This window comes from Petaurus breviceps, unplaced genomic scaffold (genome assembly GCF_028583685.1).
Source record: "Petaurus breviceps papuanus isolate PSGF00001 unplaced genomic scaffold, PetGlider_PUasm1.0 532, whole genome shotgun sequence".
In the NCBI taxonomy this organism is placed as follows: Eukaryota; Metazoa; Chordata; class Mammalia; order Diprotodontia; family Petauridae; genus Petaurus; species Petaurus breviceps.
Genome location: NW_027186361.1, coordinates 889972 through 909203, shown reverse-complemented (window position 1 = coordinate 909203; position 19232 = coordinate 889972). Strand labels below are relative to the sequence as shown.

The 19232-nt window shown below is 40.6% G+C and overlaps 2 protein-coding genes across 3 annotated transcripts in view; both read left to right on the top strand.

Moving 5' to 3' along the window:
• SLC25A43 (solute carrier family 25 member 43) overlaps positions 1 to 7222 on the top strand; it is a 36501-nt gene extending 29279 nt beyond the window's left edge. The window contains exons 4-5 of the mRNA XM_069102168.1: positions 4628 to 4762; positions 5791 to 7222. Of these exons, the coding sequence (XP_068958269.1) occupies positions 4628 to 4762; positions 5791 to 5991 (336 nt within the window). The 3' untranslated portion in view covers positions 5992 to 7222. The remainder of the gene's footprint in view (positions 1 to 4627; positions 4763 to 5790) is intronic.
• The window catches only part of UBE2A (ubiquitin conjugating enzyme E2 A), a 276953-nt gene that overhangs the window by 191626 nt on the left and 66095 nt on the right, over positions 1 to 19232 (top strand). The gene's annotated exons all lie outside the window — the stretch shown is intronic.

Genomic DNA, 19232 nt, shown 5'->3' with positions numbered 1-19232 from the left:
CTAATTTTGATAGACTGGGCTCTTCTCAGCAAAACAAGGTTATAAGACTACTCCAAAGGACTCATGATGGAAAGGGCTATCCACATCCAGAGAAAGAATTACAGAGTCTGAATGCAGATTGAGGCAAACTACTGGCTCTCTCTTTTTTTCATTTTGTTTTGTTTCTTCTTTCTCATGCATTCCATTGGTTATAATTCTTTACAACTTGATTAATGTTTAATGTGAAGGTATTTGTAGATACTATATCAGATTGAATGTCACCTGGGGGGGAAGGGGAGAGGAAATTTGGAACTCAAAAACTTATGGAACTGAATGTTGTAAACTAAAAGTAAATAAATTTTAAAATATTATTGCAAGTCTAACTCCATGATAACTGCAAGCAGAGACACAAAGGGGAAAAAAGGGATTTTCTTTTATTACATTGCATACCTAGAAGACATAAAGCGAGAGATTTTTTTAAATGAACTAAAAGTTGAGAAGAGAATTGGAAGGAGAATGAGTAATTTTTAAAAAGAAAATGGTAAATCTTACCCAAGAAACATACTCCCTGAGAACTAGACTAAACCAAGCAGGAACCAATGACTCCATGAAACAGTAAGAAATATTAGAACAAAATTAAAAGATTGAAAAAATAGTAGAAAAATGTAAGCCATGTGATATCAAAAACAACTCATCTTGAAAATAAATCAGAGAGAGATAGTTTAAGAATCACTGGACTCGAAAACCATGGTCCAAAAAAGCCTGGAAACTATATTTCAAGAAATCATAAATGAAAACTGCTCAGATAAATTAAAACAAGAGGTCAAAAAAAGATAGAAAAAATCCACCAATCACCTCCTGAAAAGGAAAGTCCCAGGGATTTTGTATCCAAAATCCAGAGGTCCCACATCAAAAAAAAAAAAATGCTACAGGGGCGGCCAGGTAGCACAGCGAGTAAGAGCACCGGCTCCAGTGTCAGGATGAGCTGGGTTCAAATCCAGGCTCAGATACTTAGCACCACATCCAGAAATAACTGGCCGTGTAACCTTGAGCAAGTTACTTAACCCCAATTGCTTAGGGGTGGCCAGGTGGCTCAGCGAGTAAGAGCACCAGCTCCACTGTCGGGATGACCTGGGTTCAAATCCAGCCTCAGATACTTAGCACCACATCCAGAAATAACTGGCCGTGTAACCTTGAGCAAGTTACTTAACCCCGATTGCTTATAAAAGAAAAAGAAAAATGCTACAAACATCCAGAAAGAAGCAATTCAAATACCAAGGAACTACAGTAAGGATCACACATTACCTGGTAGCTTCTACTATAAACAAGAGATCTTGGAATGCAATATTCCATGTGGCAAAAGAGATAGGCTTACAATCAAGAATAGTTTACCCTGCAAAGCTGAGCATAATCGTAAAGGGGGGAAAGTTGATTTTTTTAATGGAATAGAGCAATTGGAAGGAGCAATGTGATAACTCAGTGCTATTGGGCAGGTAGGTGATGCTGTAGTGGATAGAACACTGGGCTTGGAACCAGAAAGACTCATCATCTTCCTCAGTTCAAATCCAGCCTCAGACACTTACTAGCTGTGTGACCCTGGGCAAATCACTTAACCCTGCTTGCCTTAGTTTTGTCATCCATCAAATGAGCTGGAGAAAGAAATGGCAAACTCCAGCAAACTTTGCCCAGAAAAACAGGGTCACAGAGAGTTGGGCCCAACTCAAAAATGACTCAACAATAAACATTCTCATGGGGGAGAAGAAACAAGTATACTAAAGATATTGAGAGAGGTAAGAAAAACAGAGGGGAGGAAGATATTTGTTCTGTTGAAAGAGATAATTTGAAAGAATACTAAGTAGTCTGAATTGAAACAGAATGAGATAAACAGAAGCAGGAGAATAATTTCTACAAGGTCATCAACATTGTAAAGACAGACAATTTTGACTTGAGAACTCTGACCAGTACAATGACTTGTTACAATAGCCTTCTTTTTTGGCATCACAACTGGCCATACCCCTCCTCCACATTTAAGAGAAAAAAACACTTGTAATACATAAGTATTGTCTCTATACCTTGCATCTATACACTGTCTTGAGAAGGTGGGTAACACACTTTATCACTGGTGCTGCATTTCTCTAATCAATGGGATTTAGGGCATTTTTTTCATATGACTATGGATAGTTTTTTGTATTCAGAAAACTGCCTGTTTAAGTTCAGAACTTTGGGGAGATGGAGAAGATAAGCCCTGTACTTACACTAGAGACAGAAGTCACTAGTAAGTAAGAAGTAGAAGGATCATTAGACATTTATTAAGCACCTACTATGTGCCAGGCATTGTTTTATGTGCTGAGGATATAAGTACAAAAAGTGAAATAGTCCCTTCCTAAAAGGAGCTGACATTCACCTACTATGTCTCCTTCCCTGAGGCAGTATGGGGTAGGAGATAGGAAACTAGCCTTGGAGCTGAAGAAAACCTAAATTTAACTTTTGTTTATGAACCATATGTATGATCCTGGATAAGTCATTTAACTTCTCAGGGTCCCTGACAGCTCTCTAAGACTATAAGTTGCTCAAAATTTTCACATCTGCTTTGGTAGAGGGAGTTTCCCTATCTGGGAGTTCCCTACACCAAGGAAATCACTGGTCCAGGCCCTATCCCTATGTATCCTTATTCATTACAGTAAACTGCATAGGTAGATTGAGTCATTGCTGCCTTGAGACCTGTGTGAAGAAGAATGAAGAAGCAAAACTTTGTCTCTGTTTATGTATCCTTGCACTGATTTATCACAGTAACATTGGTGGCTTTTCAGCATTGTTTTCCTACCACTAGAACTCCATTGCAGTGCTCTGAGAAGGCCAGATTTTTCCTGAGAGGGTTGAATTTTTCTGGAATTAGGGAATAAAATTACAGAACTTCAGAAGCAGAAGGGGCCTTGGGGGCTGTGCAGGCCACCCCACTCCCCTTTTCCCCCTCACCATTCGTTAGAGCAGGATATGAGGCCTAAGGAGCTGAAGTGATTGGTCCAGATTACTTCAGACCTCACAAAATGAGCCAGTGGCAGAACCAGAGTCAGAACTCTGTGTTCCCAACTCCACATCCATTTTTTTCCCACTAGCTCCTGCTTCACGATCTGGCCGTCTGAATGAATGGATGGAAAAAAGCACTTATTAAGAACTGACTTGGACCAAGCACTCTGCTAGGGGCTGGAGATAAAAATAGAAAATAGAGACAATCCTTGCCCTCAAGGGACTTACATTCTAATAGGAAGAGACAGTCCAAATGGTCAAAATGCAAGTTATGAAACCTACATCAGTCGTTGAGGGACAATAGCCCAAATCCAGTCAATATTTGAAATTCAGGCCCAGAAAACCAAGAGTCAAACATAATTGTTTCCAAATTCTGAATGGATTCTGCTTCAGTGACTTCCATCTAAGTTCACTGTTTGAAACTCAGCACGCATGGCCCCATCGATGCAATGTTATGCTTTGTCTGTGTCAGTCATACAATGAGCATTGCATCATCGATGGACTCTAATCCTAGAGAATCAATAATTCATGAGTGTCCCATGGCATACACACCCAATGAATGTTTTGTTGTAAAGATAACTAAAAGCTCATTGATGGTATTATGTCCCAGTTTCATAAAATCATGATACATTTCTCACTTGACTGTATAGATTCTTCCTGTCCAATTTAAGTAAAGAATGGTTTGCTGGTTGTTATGACAGGAACTGTAGCTGAAGAAAGGCATTGTGGTGTAGTGGAAACCCTGGAAGTGGGAGTTCTTATTCCTAAAACTGCCACTCACTCCAGTACCTTGGACAGTGTTTTGCACACAGGTGGCATTTGATAAATATTTGCTGAATTCCTGAGGACCACACACAATTAACTCCTCCCTGGAACTTGGTTTCCTCATTTGTAAAATGAAAGGGTTGGACTCTGAGATCCTTTCCAGTTCTCAATTGGTGATCTTTTAACAATCCAATTTTGGGTTGCCATGTTTCAAAGCAAACTAATGGTCTAGGAGCCAGCTAGACAGCAAAGTAGGAAGTAGGAATCAGGCTTTGAATCATGGCAAATTTCAGAAGGCCTCTGTTCTCAATAGTTGGGACTACTTTATCTCTCTGTGATCGGTTATGTGATGCTAGTACTTAACTTTCCTCTGCTGATGCTTAATAAAATGGGATGATTCCTGTCCCCTAAATATCTGCTGCAGCAAGACTTGGAATGCAAGTGAACAAATAAGCAGAAAAGCAAAAGGGCCATTTTTGTTCCATGGCCTGAATTTCCAGTTTGATTCTTGGCCCTCCTGAACCAGTGTCCACACTCCAAAGCATGTTTTCTATGTGAGTGCAGTAGACAGGAAACATGACCTTGGATGTGAGCAGGATGGGAGGGGTCAGAGCAGGGGGGTTTGAGGGAGGGTTGTAATCTTGCTTGTACCTTTGAGATGATCAGCTGGTCAATTCAGGGGGACCTGAAAACGCTGCTGCTACATGCTATGGTATCAGGTAAAACCTGTCGCTGATTGGCCCTTTCTTGTATATAATCTTGTCAACAAGTACAGCATTCAGAGCTCCAATATGAGCTCTTATCTCTACTCATTGATTCCTATGTCTCCAATGACTGTCCTTCTCCTCCCTCCCAGGTCCAGAGTCACTGCTTCCCTCATTATGATAGAGTAGACACCAATTTCTCAGGGGTGGTGGACTGCTTCCGACAGGTAGTGAAGGCCCAGGGTGTGCTGGCCCTCTGGAATGGACTGACTGCCAACTTGCTAAAGGTGAGAAGGTTAGGTACCCCATCCCATTTTCACAAGTCTCTCTCACAAACCTTCAGCTCTTGGAGCCACAATGGGATTTCATGGAAGCACTTGCCCTGAGTGCTCAACTCTTTACAGTAAGAGCAGCTGTCCCAAAGCACGAGGAGTACTATGGGAAAAGTAGACTAGCAGCCTTGCAGAGGGAAAGCACCCACATCAATCTCGAAGTATCTTGGACAGCATGGAGTAGCAGAAAGTCTAGGAGTCAGAAGGCCTGGGTTTGGGAGCCAGATCTGACACTTCCTGGTTGAGGGAACATGAGAGTCGCCTAACATCTCTCCAGTGTCAATCTTCTCATCTCCTTAACCTGTAATGTGGTTAATAATGCCTGCCCTCCACAAGGCTGTTAAGAGGAAAGGTTTTTGGAAGCGAGAGGGCTCTACAAACATGAACATTATTGGGACATAATGACGTTTGAGAGATTTGAGAAATTAAGGGCTCTCTTGATGATGGTCAATTGAGCAAAACCTACTATGAGTAGACTCATCTGCATACAGATTAACAACAGACATAGTATTTCTGCCACTGACTTCCTGTCTGTTGTGTACTATGAATTACTTCTTTCTCCTCCCCTACTCTCTGTGCCAGATCCCATGATGCCACTTTCCCAGGTCAATCAATCTCTAAGCATTTGTTAAGCACCAACTAAATACCAGGCATTTATGCTAGGCCCTGGGGAGAGGAGACAAATATGAAGCAGTCCTTGCCTTCAAGGAACTTACATTCTATGGAGGGGAAACAAAATCTATCACTCAATCAACAAACATTTATTAAACACTTAGTATATGCCAGGTCCTGGGAATATAAGACAAACATGGACCAGTCCCACTCTCAAGGAGTGTTGTACCAGCTACTGCGTTGGCCTCCACTGGCACAGAGAGATTAGCCTATGGTCGTGTCATAGCTTTAAAAGCATTGTTTTACAATTTTTAATTCTCTTAACTGGATTTTTAACCTGATTTTTTTGTGTTGTTTTTTGTTTTTTACAGATAGTTCCATATTTTGGAGTTATGTTTAGCACCTTTGAGTTTTGCAAGAGAATCTACCTTTATCAAAATGGCTACACTGTGTCCCCTTTGAGCTATAAGCTTACCCCAGGTGTAGATCAGAGTTTACAGCCACAAGAGTTACGGGAATTACAGAAGTTGCTCAAAAATGGCAATTTTAAGGCAAGAAAACCCACTCTGTAAAACTGAACAAGGCTGAAAGGTGTGTTAAAAGCGTACGTATGTGTACACATATGTATGTATACACACAAAGAGCCTCATGACCTTGTGTGATCAGAAGAGTTTGCTTCTCCACTGTCCTGAAAAAATGAGAAACCTGGACCTTTCACCATCTGATCTGTGGGCACCTGCCCCTGCTGATTCCTGCACCACTGCAGACTTGGCGGCCCACTTTGATTAAAGTGCCTGGAGCTCTCCATCACTATCATGTGAATTCCACCTAGTATCCCAGGGATGGGACTGGGTAGTCAATCCCAGCTCAAAAGTTTCCAAGGTCAGCTTGCCAAAGCAAGAATATGACTTATATCCATAGTGACCATAGCAAAGACCCAAAGAAACAGGTTTGCTGTGTTATAAACCATCTTAAAAGAAAGGCAGAACGTAGGTCAGAATGTGCATTAGCAGACCAGACATCACACTGTCTCTTCCCTTGCTTCTCAGTATCTGATGTGTGCACCAACTAGCAATGATTGCAAAATTCCTACAAACCAACACAGACCCAGTTTGAACAGTTTGGCCCAAAGCTTTGCAGTGTAAGAGCTCATGGCTTCATCCTCACACTTTTTAAGTACTTCAGAATAGGTTGTATTTTCAAAGTAAAAGGGATGAAAATATGTTTCCACAATCTTTCATTTCAAGTTTAGGAAGCTTTGGTCATTCATTAAGTAAAGTGGTTATGTTCATGTCCATTTCATGTTACCACAGAGAACCCCAGATCATCCTCAGCAGCCACTATGGTTGGGTTCATTGAAGTAATTTGCCAATGCCTTTGATTCTACTCTTGCCTAGCAAAGCCAAGAATTTGCTGGTAATGTCACTAGCTCCTGTTCATTTGATATCATGGCCCAGTTGCAAAGAAGGGAAGTAAGAGAGCCTCAGATTGGTCCTAGAAGGTCATCAAGTTTGAGTCTCAGATGAAGTGTGAATTTCTCTCCAGACAACACAAAAAAACTGAACAGAAAAGTACTTTGAGCTGATCTCTTCAAAGACTGGATAAATCACCTTTCAGGAGCAAAATACCTTGGATCTACACTAAGGGCATATAACCATACCTTTCAAATAACTCTTACTTAAATACTTTCAAAAATAACTAATGCCTAATTGTTGAGTCAATAATCATGTCTTTGTAATTGGACTATTTTTCTCCTTTTTCAGTATTTTGAAGGTATATTGTACATTAAACTAGTTTCTCACACTTGTTGGTTTGTTTCTTTATGTGACCTCATGTGTATAGTGTGAGATAATGTGGATTGTTGATTGTTGAGTTAAGGGGGAAGGCATTGAGGTTAGATATTACCTGAGGATCCTAGAATCTAGGGCTGGAGGAGTCGTGGAGTCCAACACCCTCATTTGATGCAGGAGGAAACTGAGACCCAGAGAGGACAGCTAATTTATTCAAGGTCCCACGTAGGATCCTAGATCTACAACTGGAAAGGAACTGAGAGGCCAGCTAGTCCAACTCCCTAATTTTACAGAGGGGGAAACTGAGACCCAGGGAAGGGAAGAGATTCATCCAGGATCACATATAGGCCATAGATCTAAAATTAGAAAGACCCTCAGAAGCCATCTAGTCAAAATGCCCTTATTTTACAGATGCAGAAACAAGCCCAAACAAGTGAATTTATTTGCCCATGATCACATAGGTAGAAAGTTGCGGTCAGGATACAAACTCAGGTCTCATGACTCCAAGTTCAGCCCCGGACTGCTTCCCACTGGCCTCATTCTTTCTTGAGTATCAGAATAGTCAAAATGCATTTATCAAAGTGTCTTCTATGTGACAGGTACTGTGCTAAATGTTAGGAACATAAAGAAAGACAAAAAACCAGTCCCTACTCTCAAGGAGCTCATTGTCTAATGGGGAAGAAAACAGGTAAACAATTATGTGCAAGCAAGCTTCAGACAGGCCAGATTGGAGATAAGAGAGGGAAGGCATGAGCATGAAGGTGCAGGGTTTAGCTAGGATTTGGGAGAAACCAGAAGAAGGACATGGAAAAGGAGAGAATTCCAGGCACAGGAGACAAGCGGGAGAAATGCCAGGTTCGAAGATGGAGTGCCTCGTGCAAGGATCAGTAGAAAGGCTACTTCACCGAATTGCAGAGCATATGGAGCAGAGTAAGGTATAAGAAAGGTAGGAAGGGGGCAGGTTCTGGAGGGTTTTATAAAAAAAAAACAAGGGATTTGATATTTGATTCTGGAAGAAATAGGGAGTTTGTTGAGTAGAGGGATGCTATGGGCAGACCTGTGCTTTAGGAAGATCATTGGCAGCTGAATGGAGGATGGAGTGGAGTGTGGAGAGACTTGTGGCAAGCAGAGCCGTTAGCAGGCTACTTCAATAGTCCAGGCATGAGTTGATGAGGGCCTGCGCTAGTGGTAGCAGTGGCAGAGGAGAGAAGGGGACGTAATAAAGGAGAGGAAATGGAGTCACCAATCACAGATGGCCTGCTCAAGAAATTTAGAGAAATATGGCCGGCAGCGACAGAGGAATAAAATGAGGGGGTTTTGAGGGCGCAGAAGTTATGGACGTGCTTGGAGGCAGCAGGGAAGTAGCCAGGAGACTGGAGGAGATTAAAAATGAGCGAGAATCTGCCGGACAAGATGAGATGGAAACCCTGGTTTTGTTCTTGAATTGGATTCAACTAATATTATTTTACTGGAGGCACCAGAGTTTTCTGTTTCATCCCTGGTAACTATGGTTATTCAACAAGAATCTATTGTGTGCCTAATAGAGGTGTCTCACTGTACAACATGAAAGATTTTTTTTAAAAGAAAAGTAGAAGAAACAGTATCTGCCCTTAAGGAACTGGGAATTTAGGTGGGGAAATGAAACAGAAACATGTCATAACTAGAGAATAATTAAAAAACACACACTAGCAAGGTGAGACTTAATCAGGAAGAATGTAATGTCTCATCTTGTGAGTTTGCTTGGGTGGTGTGTTATATTCCCAGCTCACTGAGTTTGCAGTCCAGTAAAACCTCATCTTCCACATAAGCTGCCTCTGTCCCCATCTTGTACCTGTTTCGGATGTAATCTTTTATTTTTTTTTTTATTTTTTTTTTGCCTTTTGGAGGGGGGAAGGCAGGACAATTGGGGTTAAGTGACTTGCCCAAATTCACATGGCTAGTTTTTGTGTTAAGTGTCTGACACCGGATTTGAACTCAGGTCCTCCTGACTCCAGGGCTGGTGTTCTATTCACTGCACCACCTAGTCACCCCTATTTTTATTCATTCCTATGATCAGAGTGACAGGGAGAGAGTATCAGGAAACAACTTCAAATCCTGCCTCAGAAACGAGCAAGTTCTGGAATCACGGGGAAATCATTTCATCTCATTATAGTCTCAGTTTCCTCATCTGCAAAATGGGTATAATAACATTTGCACTGCCTACTTCACAGGGTGATTGTGAAGCAAAAACTTTGCTGACCTTAAAACAATATAAAGGTGAGTTCTTATTAAATTTGGTTTGAATTGATTCAGGTCATTGTTCCAAACTCTTGAGAACTGTTTAGATCTTAGTTCTGGCATCTAACATTGTGAATTCCCTTCCAGATCTGTGTCATCAGCAAATGTGATGAGCATTCCATGTATGACTTTGTCAAAGTCCTTCATAAACCTGTTTTTAAAAACTTGAGCTGGGGAGTGGGGGTGGGGGGGTGGGGATGGGGAGGCTAGGTGGTGAAGTGAATAGAGCACCGGCCCTGGAGGACCTGAGTTCAAATCCAGCCTCAGACACTTAACACTTACTAGCTGTGTGACCTTGGGCAAGTCACTTAACCCCAATTGCCCTGCCTCCTCCTATCCAAAAAGAGAAAAAAAAACTAGAACCAGGGATAAATATCTGCAGTAGACCACTAGAAGCCTTCCTCTGGATCAGGGCTTCTTAAACCTTTTCCACTCATGACCCCTTCAGTGCTTCTTAAACTGTGGATTTTGACCTCATATGGGGGCTTAAGAAGCGCTGTCTGGATTAATACTGACCTAGTACTGCCATGCCTTGCTTTATGGCGCTTCACAGACATTGCATTTTTGCAAATTAAAGGTTTGTGACAACCCTCCCTAGAGTAAGTCTACGGGTGCCATTTTTCTACCAGCACATACTCACATTATGTCTCTGTGTCACATTTCGGTGATTCTTGCAACATTTCAAACTTTTTCATTATCATATCTGTTACAGTGATCTGTGATCAGTGATCTTTGATGTTACTATTGTAGTTGTGTTTTGGAATGTCATGAACTGCAGCCATATAAGAAAGTGAACTTAATTGATAAATGGTGTGTGTTCTGACTGCTCCACCGAACAGCCATTCCCTCAACTCTCTCCCTCTCCTCAGGCTTCCCTATTCCCTGAGACACAATAATATAGAAATCAGGCGGATTAATAACCCCACAATGGCCTCTAAGTGTTCAAGTGAAAGAAAGAATCAAGTGGTGCAGCAAACTTCATTGTTGTTCTATTTTAAGAAATTGCCACAGCCGCCCCAACCTTCAAAAATTATCACCCAGATCCATCAGCAGCCGTCAACATCGAGGCAAGACCCTGCACAAGCAACAAGATTACAACCCACTGAAGGCTCAGATAAGGATTAACATTTTTTAGCAATAAAGTATTTTTAAATTAAGGTAGGGACATTTTTTGACATAATACTATTGCATACTAAATAGACTACAGCATAATGTAAACATAACTTTCATATGCATTGGGAAACAAAAAAAAATCATCTGACTTGCTCTATTGTGCTATTTGCTTTATTTCGATGACCTAGAACCAAACCCAAAATATCTCTGGGATATACTCTTTGGGTATCATTGTTCAACTAATTTTGAATTAAGTAACTGTACCCAGTCAAACTTTGCCCTAGTCTACCAGTCCAGTAACCATTGCAAAAGTGGAAATGAAGTTAATTTGGCATTACTTCTGCATACTAAATTGTTTCCCTGAAATCATTTTTCCCCCTTTGAAGGCCTCATGAACCAGCTGCATCCTGTCCTAGAATTTTGCCACAGATCAACATCAACCTCTCAAATGTATTGGTTGAATTCCCTCACCTGGGAGTTCCCTATAACAATGAAATTATAGCTTCAGTCCCTATCCCTCTTTCTCTCACTCCTAACCCTCCCTTGTAACAAAGAAAATCAGTCAGGCCACACTAGTCAATACTCCTGTTTCTATATGTTTGATATCTATAGTTATCTGACCTTTGGATTCAATACTGATCGTCTATTCTGAGATCAGTCGTTTTTTGAAAGTTGGTTTTATGTACATTAGTGTAATCACCATGGATATTGTTCTCTTGTCTCTGCTTTGCTCAGCATCAGTTCATACAAGGCAGAGTCAAGTGGTGCGGCAAACTTCATTGTCGTTCTATGTAAGAAATTGCCACAGCCGCCCCAACTTTCAAAAATTATCACCCTTATCCATCAGCAGCCATCAACATCGAGGCAAGACCCTCCACCAGCAAAAAGATTCCAATCCACTGAAGGCTCAGTTCATACAAGTCTACATTGCCCTGAATTCATCACATCTGCTTTTCTTTTGGGACAATAATATTCCATTATATTCCTATATGACAACCATTTCAACCATTCACCAATCAGTGGGAGATTTCCATTTTGTTTTCAGTTAATGTTCGTCATTACCATTGGCTGCCAGAAAAAGTGATTCTGGGAATAGTTTAAGATTCTCTCTGACATCTTTGGCATCCATTCCCAGTGGTGTGATTGCCAGGTGAGAATTCAGGGGGATGGGGCTAGAGCCTCCTATCTCTGTCTTCCCTTCTAGATTTTCTGGCTAAGGGAAAATCTTTATCTGAGCTCTTAACTTTTTTTTTATTTTTTGCTTTTTGGAGGGGGGATGGCAGGGCAATTGGGGTTAAGTGATTTGCCCAATGTCACACGGCCAGTAAGTGTTAGGTGTCTGAGGTCGGATTTGAACTCAGGTCCTCCTGACTCCCGAGCCAGTGCTCTATTCACTGCTCCACCTAACCGCCCCTTATATGAGCTCTTTAAATCAGTGCTAAAGCTGTAAGATGACATGGTCACTTTCTCTCACAATTCCCAATCCTTCCTCTTCATCGCACCAGTTTTATTTTGTTAGCTAAAATGAAGGCTAGAACAGCAGTGCCTCTTCATTCTGTCTGCTTTCTGAAAAATTAATTATTAGCAAGGCAAGGATTAGTCAGATGCTCCACTCTTAGCAGAATGGGCTATCCTAAATTGCCTAAAGTCACTTCCCACTTTACACACACACACACACACACACACATACAAACTGTAGCTACTTCTATGTCAGTCATTTTCTATGCATTAGGAAAACATCAACCATATCCTCTGCTGTCCTGGTTCATAACATAATATCCATAATAATAATATTTTATTTCTACTTTGGGCCCCTCCCAAAGGCCCTACAGGGAACTTTCCCCCTCTCTCTACCCCCGCCCGGCATCTTTTCCTGTAGCATATTGTACTTCCCATACTATATTCTAATGATAAGTAATCCCCTTCCAGTATGAGTGAAATATTAATGAGATCATATTCACATCCTGGGTTAAAAATTTCAGCTCAGTTTTATTACCCATGCCCTGTGTACTGGCTCATCAGCTGAAATGTAGCTAAAGCTCTAAGTTTTACAAAATACTTTTATCTACCCTGTCTCATTAGATCCTCGGGGGAACCGGGGAACCGTGTAACATAAGTACCACCAGTGTTCTTATGCCCATTTTGCAGAATAGAAAGGCAACAGTGACAGTGGATAGAGTACTGACTTTGAAGTAAAAAAGACCTGGGTTCAAGTCCTGCCTCTGACAGATATTGGCTATGTGACCCTGGGTAAGTCATTTAAATTCTCAGTGCCCCCTTCAAAAATCAATTTCTCTAAGATTATAAGTTGTAGACATGCATTAATAGAGATTGTTTCCTCACTGGGTATTCCTTACAGTAATGAAATCGAAGATCTAGTTCCTATCCCTATTTTACAGATTAGGAAACTGAGGACCAGAAAGGACTTTATTTGCCCATGGATTACAATGAGCATAGATATCAATAAATATGAATTGCCAGACTTGTTCAGTCGTGTCAGTCATGTCTGACTCTTTGTGACTCCATTTAGGGTTTTCTCAGCAAAGATACTGGAAGGTCCACCATTTCCTTCTCCAGCTCATTTTACAGATGAGGAAACTGAGGCAAACAGGGTTAAAAGATTTGCCCAGGGTCATACAGTGAATAGGGGCATCTAGGTGGTGCTCTTTTCAGAGGTGGAATCAGGTTTGTGGGACTACGGGTATAGAATATTGCACATACTAGCAGGCATAATTGAAATGTCTACTGGTTTTACTAAATTGCTATTTTTTCTTCTTTTTCCCCCACTTAATAGTATTTTATATTTTCCAATTACATGTGAAGATAATTTTCAACATTTTGAGTTCCAAATTTTTTCCTCTTTCCCTCCCCCCTCTCCAAGACAGCAAGCAATCTGATATAGGCTATACATGTACAATTTTCTTAAACATATTTCCACATTAGTCATGTTGTATAAAAAAGAATCAGAGCCAAAGGTAAAAACCATAATAAAGAAAAAACAAAAAGGTGAAAATAGTCTGCTTTGATCTGCATTCAGATTCCAAACTTCTTTCTCTGGATGTGGATAGCATTTTCCATCGTCTCTGTGAATTGTCTTCCATCATCGTATTGCTGAGAATCCGTGATCCAATTCTATCATAGTTAATCATCACACAATGTTCCTGTGGTTCTGCTCACTTTACTCAGCATCAGTTCAAGTAAGTCTTTCCAGGTTTTTCTGAAATCCTCTGGCTCATCATTTCTTATAGCACAATAATATTTGATTACACCCTTTTTCTTCTTCTAAAAATCTTTTAAAGAAGTTGTAACTGGGGTCAGGGTAGAAGGTGAAGAGGGCAAGGTTTATGGGATCAAAATGGGGTATACAATCCCAAGAGTCTTAGTGCAGTTTTAAACTTTAAAAGCTTAAGATGGCACTAAGACTTTGGGGATATGCAGTATTTGGAAATGAAGATGATGTAAAAACAAAAAAAAAATAGCAACCAAAATGAGATTTTTTTAAAGGGTAAATTTAAAAGAGTAAAAGAAAAATTCTTTCAAATATGGACTCTGGAGTCGCTGTTTTACCTTTTGGGGGAGGTCGGGTAAGGTTTGGGGTCCTCTTGTTTTTAGTTTATTCTGGGGTCTTTTGGCTTTGTTTTAGGATGCTCTAGTCTGACTTTTGACAGGAATACAAAATACTAGGTGCCTTTGTTGAGTTCCAGCAAATGGGGTAGGGGAAAATATAGCAAGTCCTTGATAGGGTCCTTTATAATAATAGTTTGATATTTTAATTTTTAATTTTTTTTATTTAGAGGCAGCTGATGGTGCAATGGATAGAGCACTAGGCCTGGAGTCAGGAAGACTTGAATTCAAATCCAGCCTTAGACTCTTACTAGCTATGTGATGCTAAGCAAGTTATTTTGCCTCAGTTTCCTCAGCTGTAAAATGAGAATAATACTAACATCTACCTCACAGGGTTGTTGGGAGGATCAAATGAGAAGAATATTTATAAAAGCACTTAGCATGGTGCCTGGCACATAGTAGGCACTATATAAATGTTCATTCCCTTCTTTTGATGGAATCTTTTTTTAAATTTATGTCTCCCTCCCTTTTGCCCAGTTACCTTATCGCTCGCTGTAGATGGCTTAAAGTCTGTTTCATTGATTAAAGTGAAAATTATTGCTTTTTTTAAAAGGGAGGGAAGAGAATAAGCAAGCCTTGGTCCCAAAATGAGAAAAGAAGCATCCTACCTAGAACTCAAGATGTAAGAATGATTGGATATATCTATGGTCACTACAATAGAAATAGACCCATATAAGGGGTGGCCAGGTAGCACAGCAAGTAAGAGCACCCGCTCCAGTGTTGAGAAGACCTGGAGATCGAATCCCGGGCTCAGACACTTAGCACCCACCCAGAAACACCTGGCCGTGTAACCTTGAGCAAGTTACTTAACCCCAATTGCTTGGGGGCGGCCAGGTGGCTCAGCGAGTAAGAGCACCGGCTCCAGTGTTGGGACGACCTGGAGATCGAATCCTGGGCTCAGACAACTCAGCACCACACCCAGAAATAACTGGCCGTGTAACCTTGAGCAAGTTACTTAACCCCGATTGCTTAAAGGAAAAAAAAAGAAATAGACCCATATAATTGCACATTAAAATGACCTAGGACTAGCTATTGAAATTCACAGCGTAGGAAATAGTGTCCCTCTTCTGAAAATGAAGACCCAAGGATGAGAAGCCTTTATTAAACATTTACTATTGTGCACATAAAGGTGATGGAATAACAAAATATATAAATTAAAATAAAATTTAAAAAAAAGTAAATGTTGGCCTTTTTTCTTTTTTTAAAGCCTTTCTTCTATTTTTTCTAGAATCATATAGAGGTGACTGAAATGGACTGGTATGTGAGATATATATGGAAGACATGTTTAGCTGATCTCATGGCCTGACCCTAGGTAAGGAATGGGATACCAGTCAGAATCCTGTATTTTGTAACACAGAGAGGCAATGGGGTATAGTGGATAGGGTATTGAATTCAGGACCTAAATTCAAATCTTGCCTCTGATACCTACCAGTTATGTGACTATAAGGAAATTATTTCACATTCTGAGCCTCAGTTTCCTCCTCTGTAAAATGGAGATAATACCTACAGTCCCTAACTCCTAGGCTTGTCATGTGACTCAAATGAGAAAGACAGTGCTTGACAATCATTCAAGTTCTCTAAAAATGCCAGTTACTATCATCAAGATTTCAAAGCCCCACCTAGTGATCCATTCATTGGGCCCAGTTTTAACAGCCCTTTCGAGTTTGGCATAATGGTATCGATTGGTATTATCTGAACTCTATGCTGACCACTTGGCATTAGAATAAAGCTGCAGCATTCTCTGGTTTTGTGAAGCTGATGCTCTTTTGGGCACACTTTCCAAAAGCCTCAGCCAAAGTTATCCTTTTAGGCTCTGATGCTGTCTCTGACCTTGACACAGTCTCTTAGGAGCCCTTAATGTACTTCCCTGTGAAATGAGGGAGTTGAGCTGGAAAGTCCTTTCCAGCTTTTACAATCTGTGAGTCTTATATGCAAATGGATCTGGAATGACATCAGTGTTGGCACCTCCTCCGATGATGCCAACTGCAGCCCATCCATGCCTTCCCATCCTGTGCCACTCGTGCCCAAGGTCTCCCAAAAGATCACCACAGGGAATCAATCAAATGGCTCTGCAGCTTTACTCAATTTCTCTTGACGTCATAAGGATACCAGTAGTGCACATAGGTCCTGTTCTCATGGAGCTTGCATTCTAATAGATTCATTCACATCTAACATGATGTTTGTAAAGTGGTTACTTTGCACAGTGCCTAACACATAATAGAAACTATAGAAATGTTTTTTCTCTTCCCTTTCTCCCTTCTCTTGTCTCCCCATTAGACGGGGAGAAAGGAACCATTTTCTTCTGCTTTTGCATTATTGATACCTCACACAGTAGCTGGCACCCAGCAATGGCCTAATAAATGCTTGCTGATTCATTGACAACCTTCCCCCCAGTTTTTTTGTTTGTACTGTGTTACAAACTGACTACATCTGGAAAAACAGAAATCAACTGGATTCTTTCAAAGTTGCAATGTCTGAGAGTTGTAATGAAGTCACCATGACCAGGTGACTTCATTCTTCCTGTGTATAATTTCCATTTATAAGGTTAACTACCATCAAATACTTTCTAGCCAAAAACAATCAACTACAAATGGTTTGGTTTAATCATGAAAAGCCCCATAAGTTAGTTTTGAGTGAATGACAAAATATTTATTGGGAAGGAAAGGGAGTAAGCATTTACTCAGCACCTACTATGTGCAAGGCTCCGTGCTAAGCACTTTTACAAATATTCTCTCATTTGACCCTCCTAACAATCCTTCGAGGTAGCTACTATTATTATCTACATCTTGCAGTTGAAGAAACAGGCACCTTAAGAGAGGCAAATAGAAGTTAAGTGACTTACTTAGGGTCACACAGCTAGTAAGAGTATGAGGTTGGATTTGAATTCAGGGTCTTCCTGACTCCACACCCAGTGCTCTGTCCACTGTGACACCTAGCTGCCTCTGTTATTCCTTATATTAATTATAGTATAATTATATTATATATAAACATAATAAATATAAATAGACATGTAATAATATGAATGCAATATAATTATATTGTATATAAAGCTAAATGCTGGGGATAGAAACAGAAAAGCAAGTTACACAGAGCTTAGAATAGTGTTTTGTGTACAGTAAGTGCTTAATAAATATACTATAAAAGGAAATAGAATTAATTTCAAATATAATTGTATCTAATATAAAATTATATATTCTATAATCATATTATAATTCTAACATAATTAATATAACTAATAACAGAGATGGCTAGGTATCACAATGGACAGAGTGCAGGTCTTAGAATTGGAACGACCTGAATCCAAAGCCCACCTCAGACTCAGGCAGTTTCCAGGTGTCATCTCCACAAGGATCACTCTCCTGGATGATGATGTGTCAGGCTAGAAGCAGGGCTGCTGGTAGGGGCTCTTGGACTCAAGGGCCTGGGCTATCTCCTCTGGGGTCTGAAGTGAGGTATCTGCAGTGGTTTAATCCACTTGGCACATACCACCTGCTGTCTCTCTCTTCAGGTCCCTGTTTGCTTCAGCGAGGCTGACTTGTAAAACCTATTGGTAACTGTTGGCTAGAAGATGGTGGTGGTGGTGGTGGTGGTGGCAGAAATGGCCATAGAGGTTGCCCTGCCCGATGATGGCTATGGGGACCAGGATAGAAGCAGGTGATCTAGGGGGTGCTACCATTCCCAGGGATCTTGGTCTTACCTGCCTGCCAGTGATAGTTGGTCATTGGTTATTGGTAATGATGAGGATGGCTGGACCATTCTTTGTAAAGGTTGCTCCCTTGAATAACATATTTGGAGGACCAGACTGGAAGCAGGAGTGGTGGTATGGGTGGCCACAGTTGTTCCTGGGGCCCTTTGACTTCTCTGCCAATCAATGACAGTAGCGATCCGAATACTGAAAAAAACAACGAAGTTTGACTTTGAAAGACTTAAGAACTCTGATCAAGGCAATGACTAACCATATCTCTAAAGGACCTATGATGAAGCATGTTACTTCCTAACAGAAAAGAGGTGGACACAAGATACAAAAAGTGACATTTTTGGACATGGCCACTCCATATATAACTTTTGCTTGACTTTGCTTATTTATTACAAAGTGGTTTTCCCCTTTCTTTTACTAGGTTTTTTTTTTCAATTTGAAGGGTGGGAGTAAGGGTTGGAAGGGAGAGAGCTAGTAACAGGAAGAGGAAAAATAAAAGGAACACTGAAACATTTTTTAATGTACAGAAGGAACTTCAGAAGTAAGCACAGACAAGCAGGATAGCTTTGAAAGTAACATGTAGAATTTAGTGTATTTGTGTTTTTAGAAGCATGTGGGAGAGAATGGAAAATCGGAATTTCAGGGAGAATCTTTTTGTGTTCTGCTGGGTGTGTGGAAATGCCCCTTTTGGTGTTTAAGTTCAGAACTTTAAAAAAAATTAAAAAGAGTAAAGAAAAAATAAAATGATTGATCTTATTTGACTTTTATATAATTAGCCTAGAAAGTAATGGAAATGTGCCTGGTGGGTGTGAGTAGGAAGAGGCATGTTAGCAACCAAGAACAGAGTAGGAAGAAGAGGCATGAAGGTTATCATCAGAAATATCTATGACCAGAAAAAGTGGTAGGCTAGTCGTGTAGCTAGAGCCAGGGAAAACCAATAGTCAGTCTGTGTGCTCCATTGGCATTTGAACAATGTTGGGAGGTGCAGAGGAAGGCCCTTAGCACATTGGATGTCCCAGAGGACATCTCTGCCAGGAGTTACACAGAATGAGAAGGTATAGAGGGGCTGCAATTTATTCCATTGGAGGAAATACCAACACTTCTGAATAGATTCATTAATATACCAGAATCATTCACCCACTTTCTCATCTTTTCATGTCTGATCAAACGTGTGCGTAGACTGTAGACTGGATATAGACATACCTTCAGGAAGTATTTCCACTGATCTTTCCCTTTCTCTCAGGTAGGAAGGAAACAAATATTTCCACACACCTACTATGTGTCAGACACTGAGTTTAGTGCTTTAGAAATA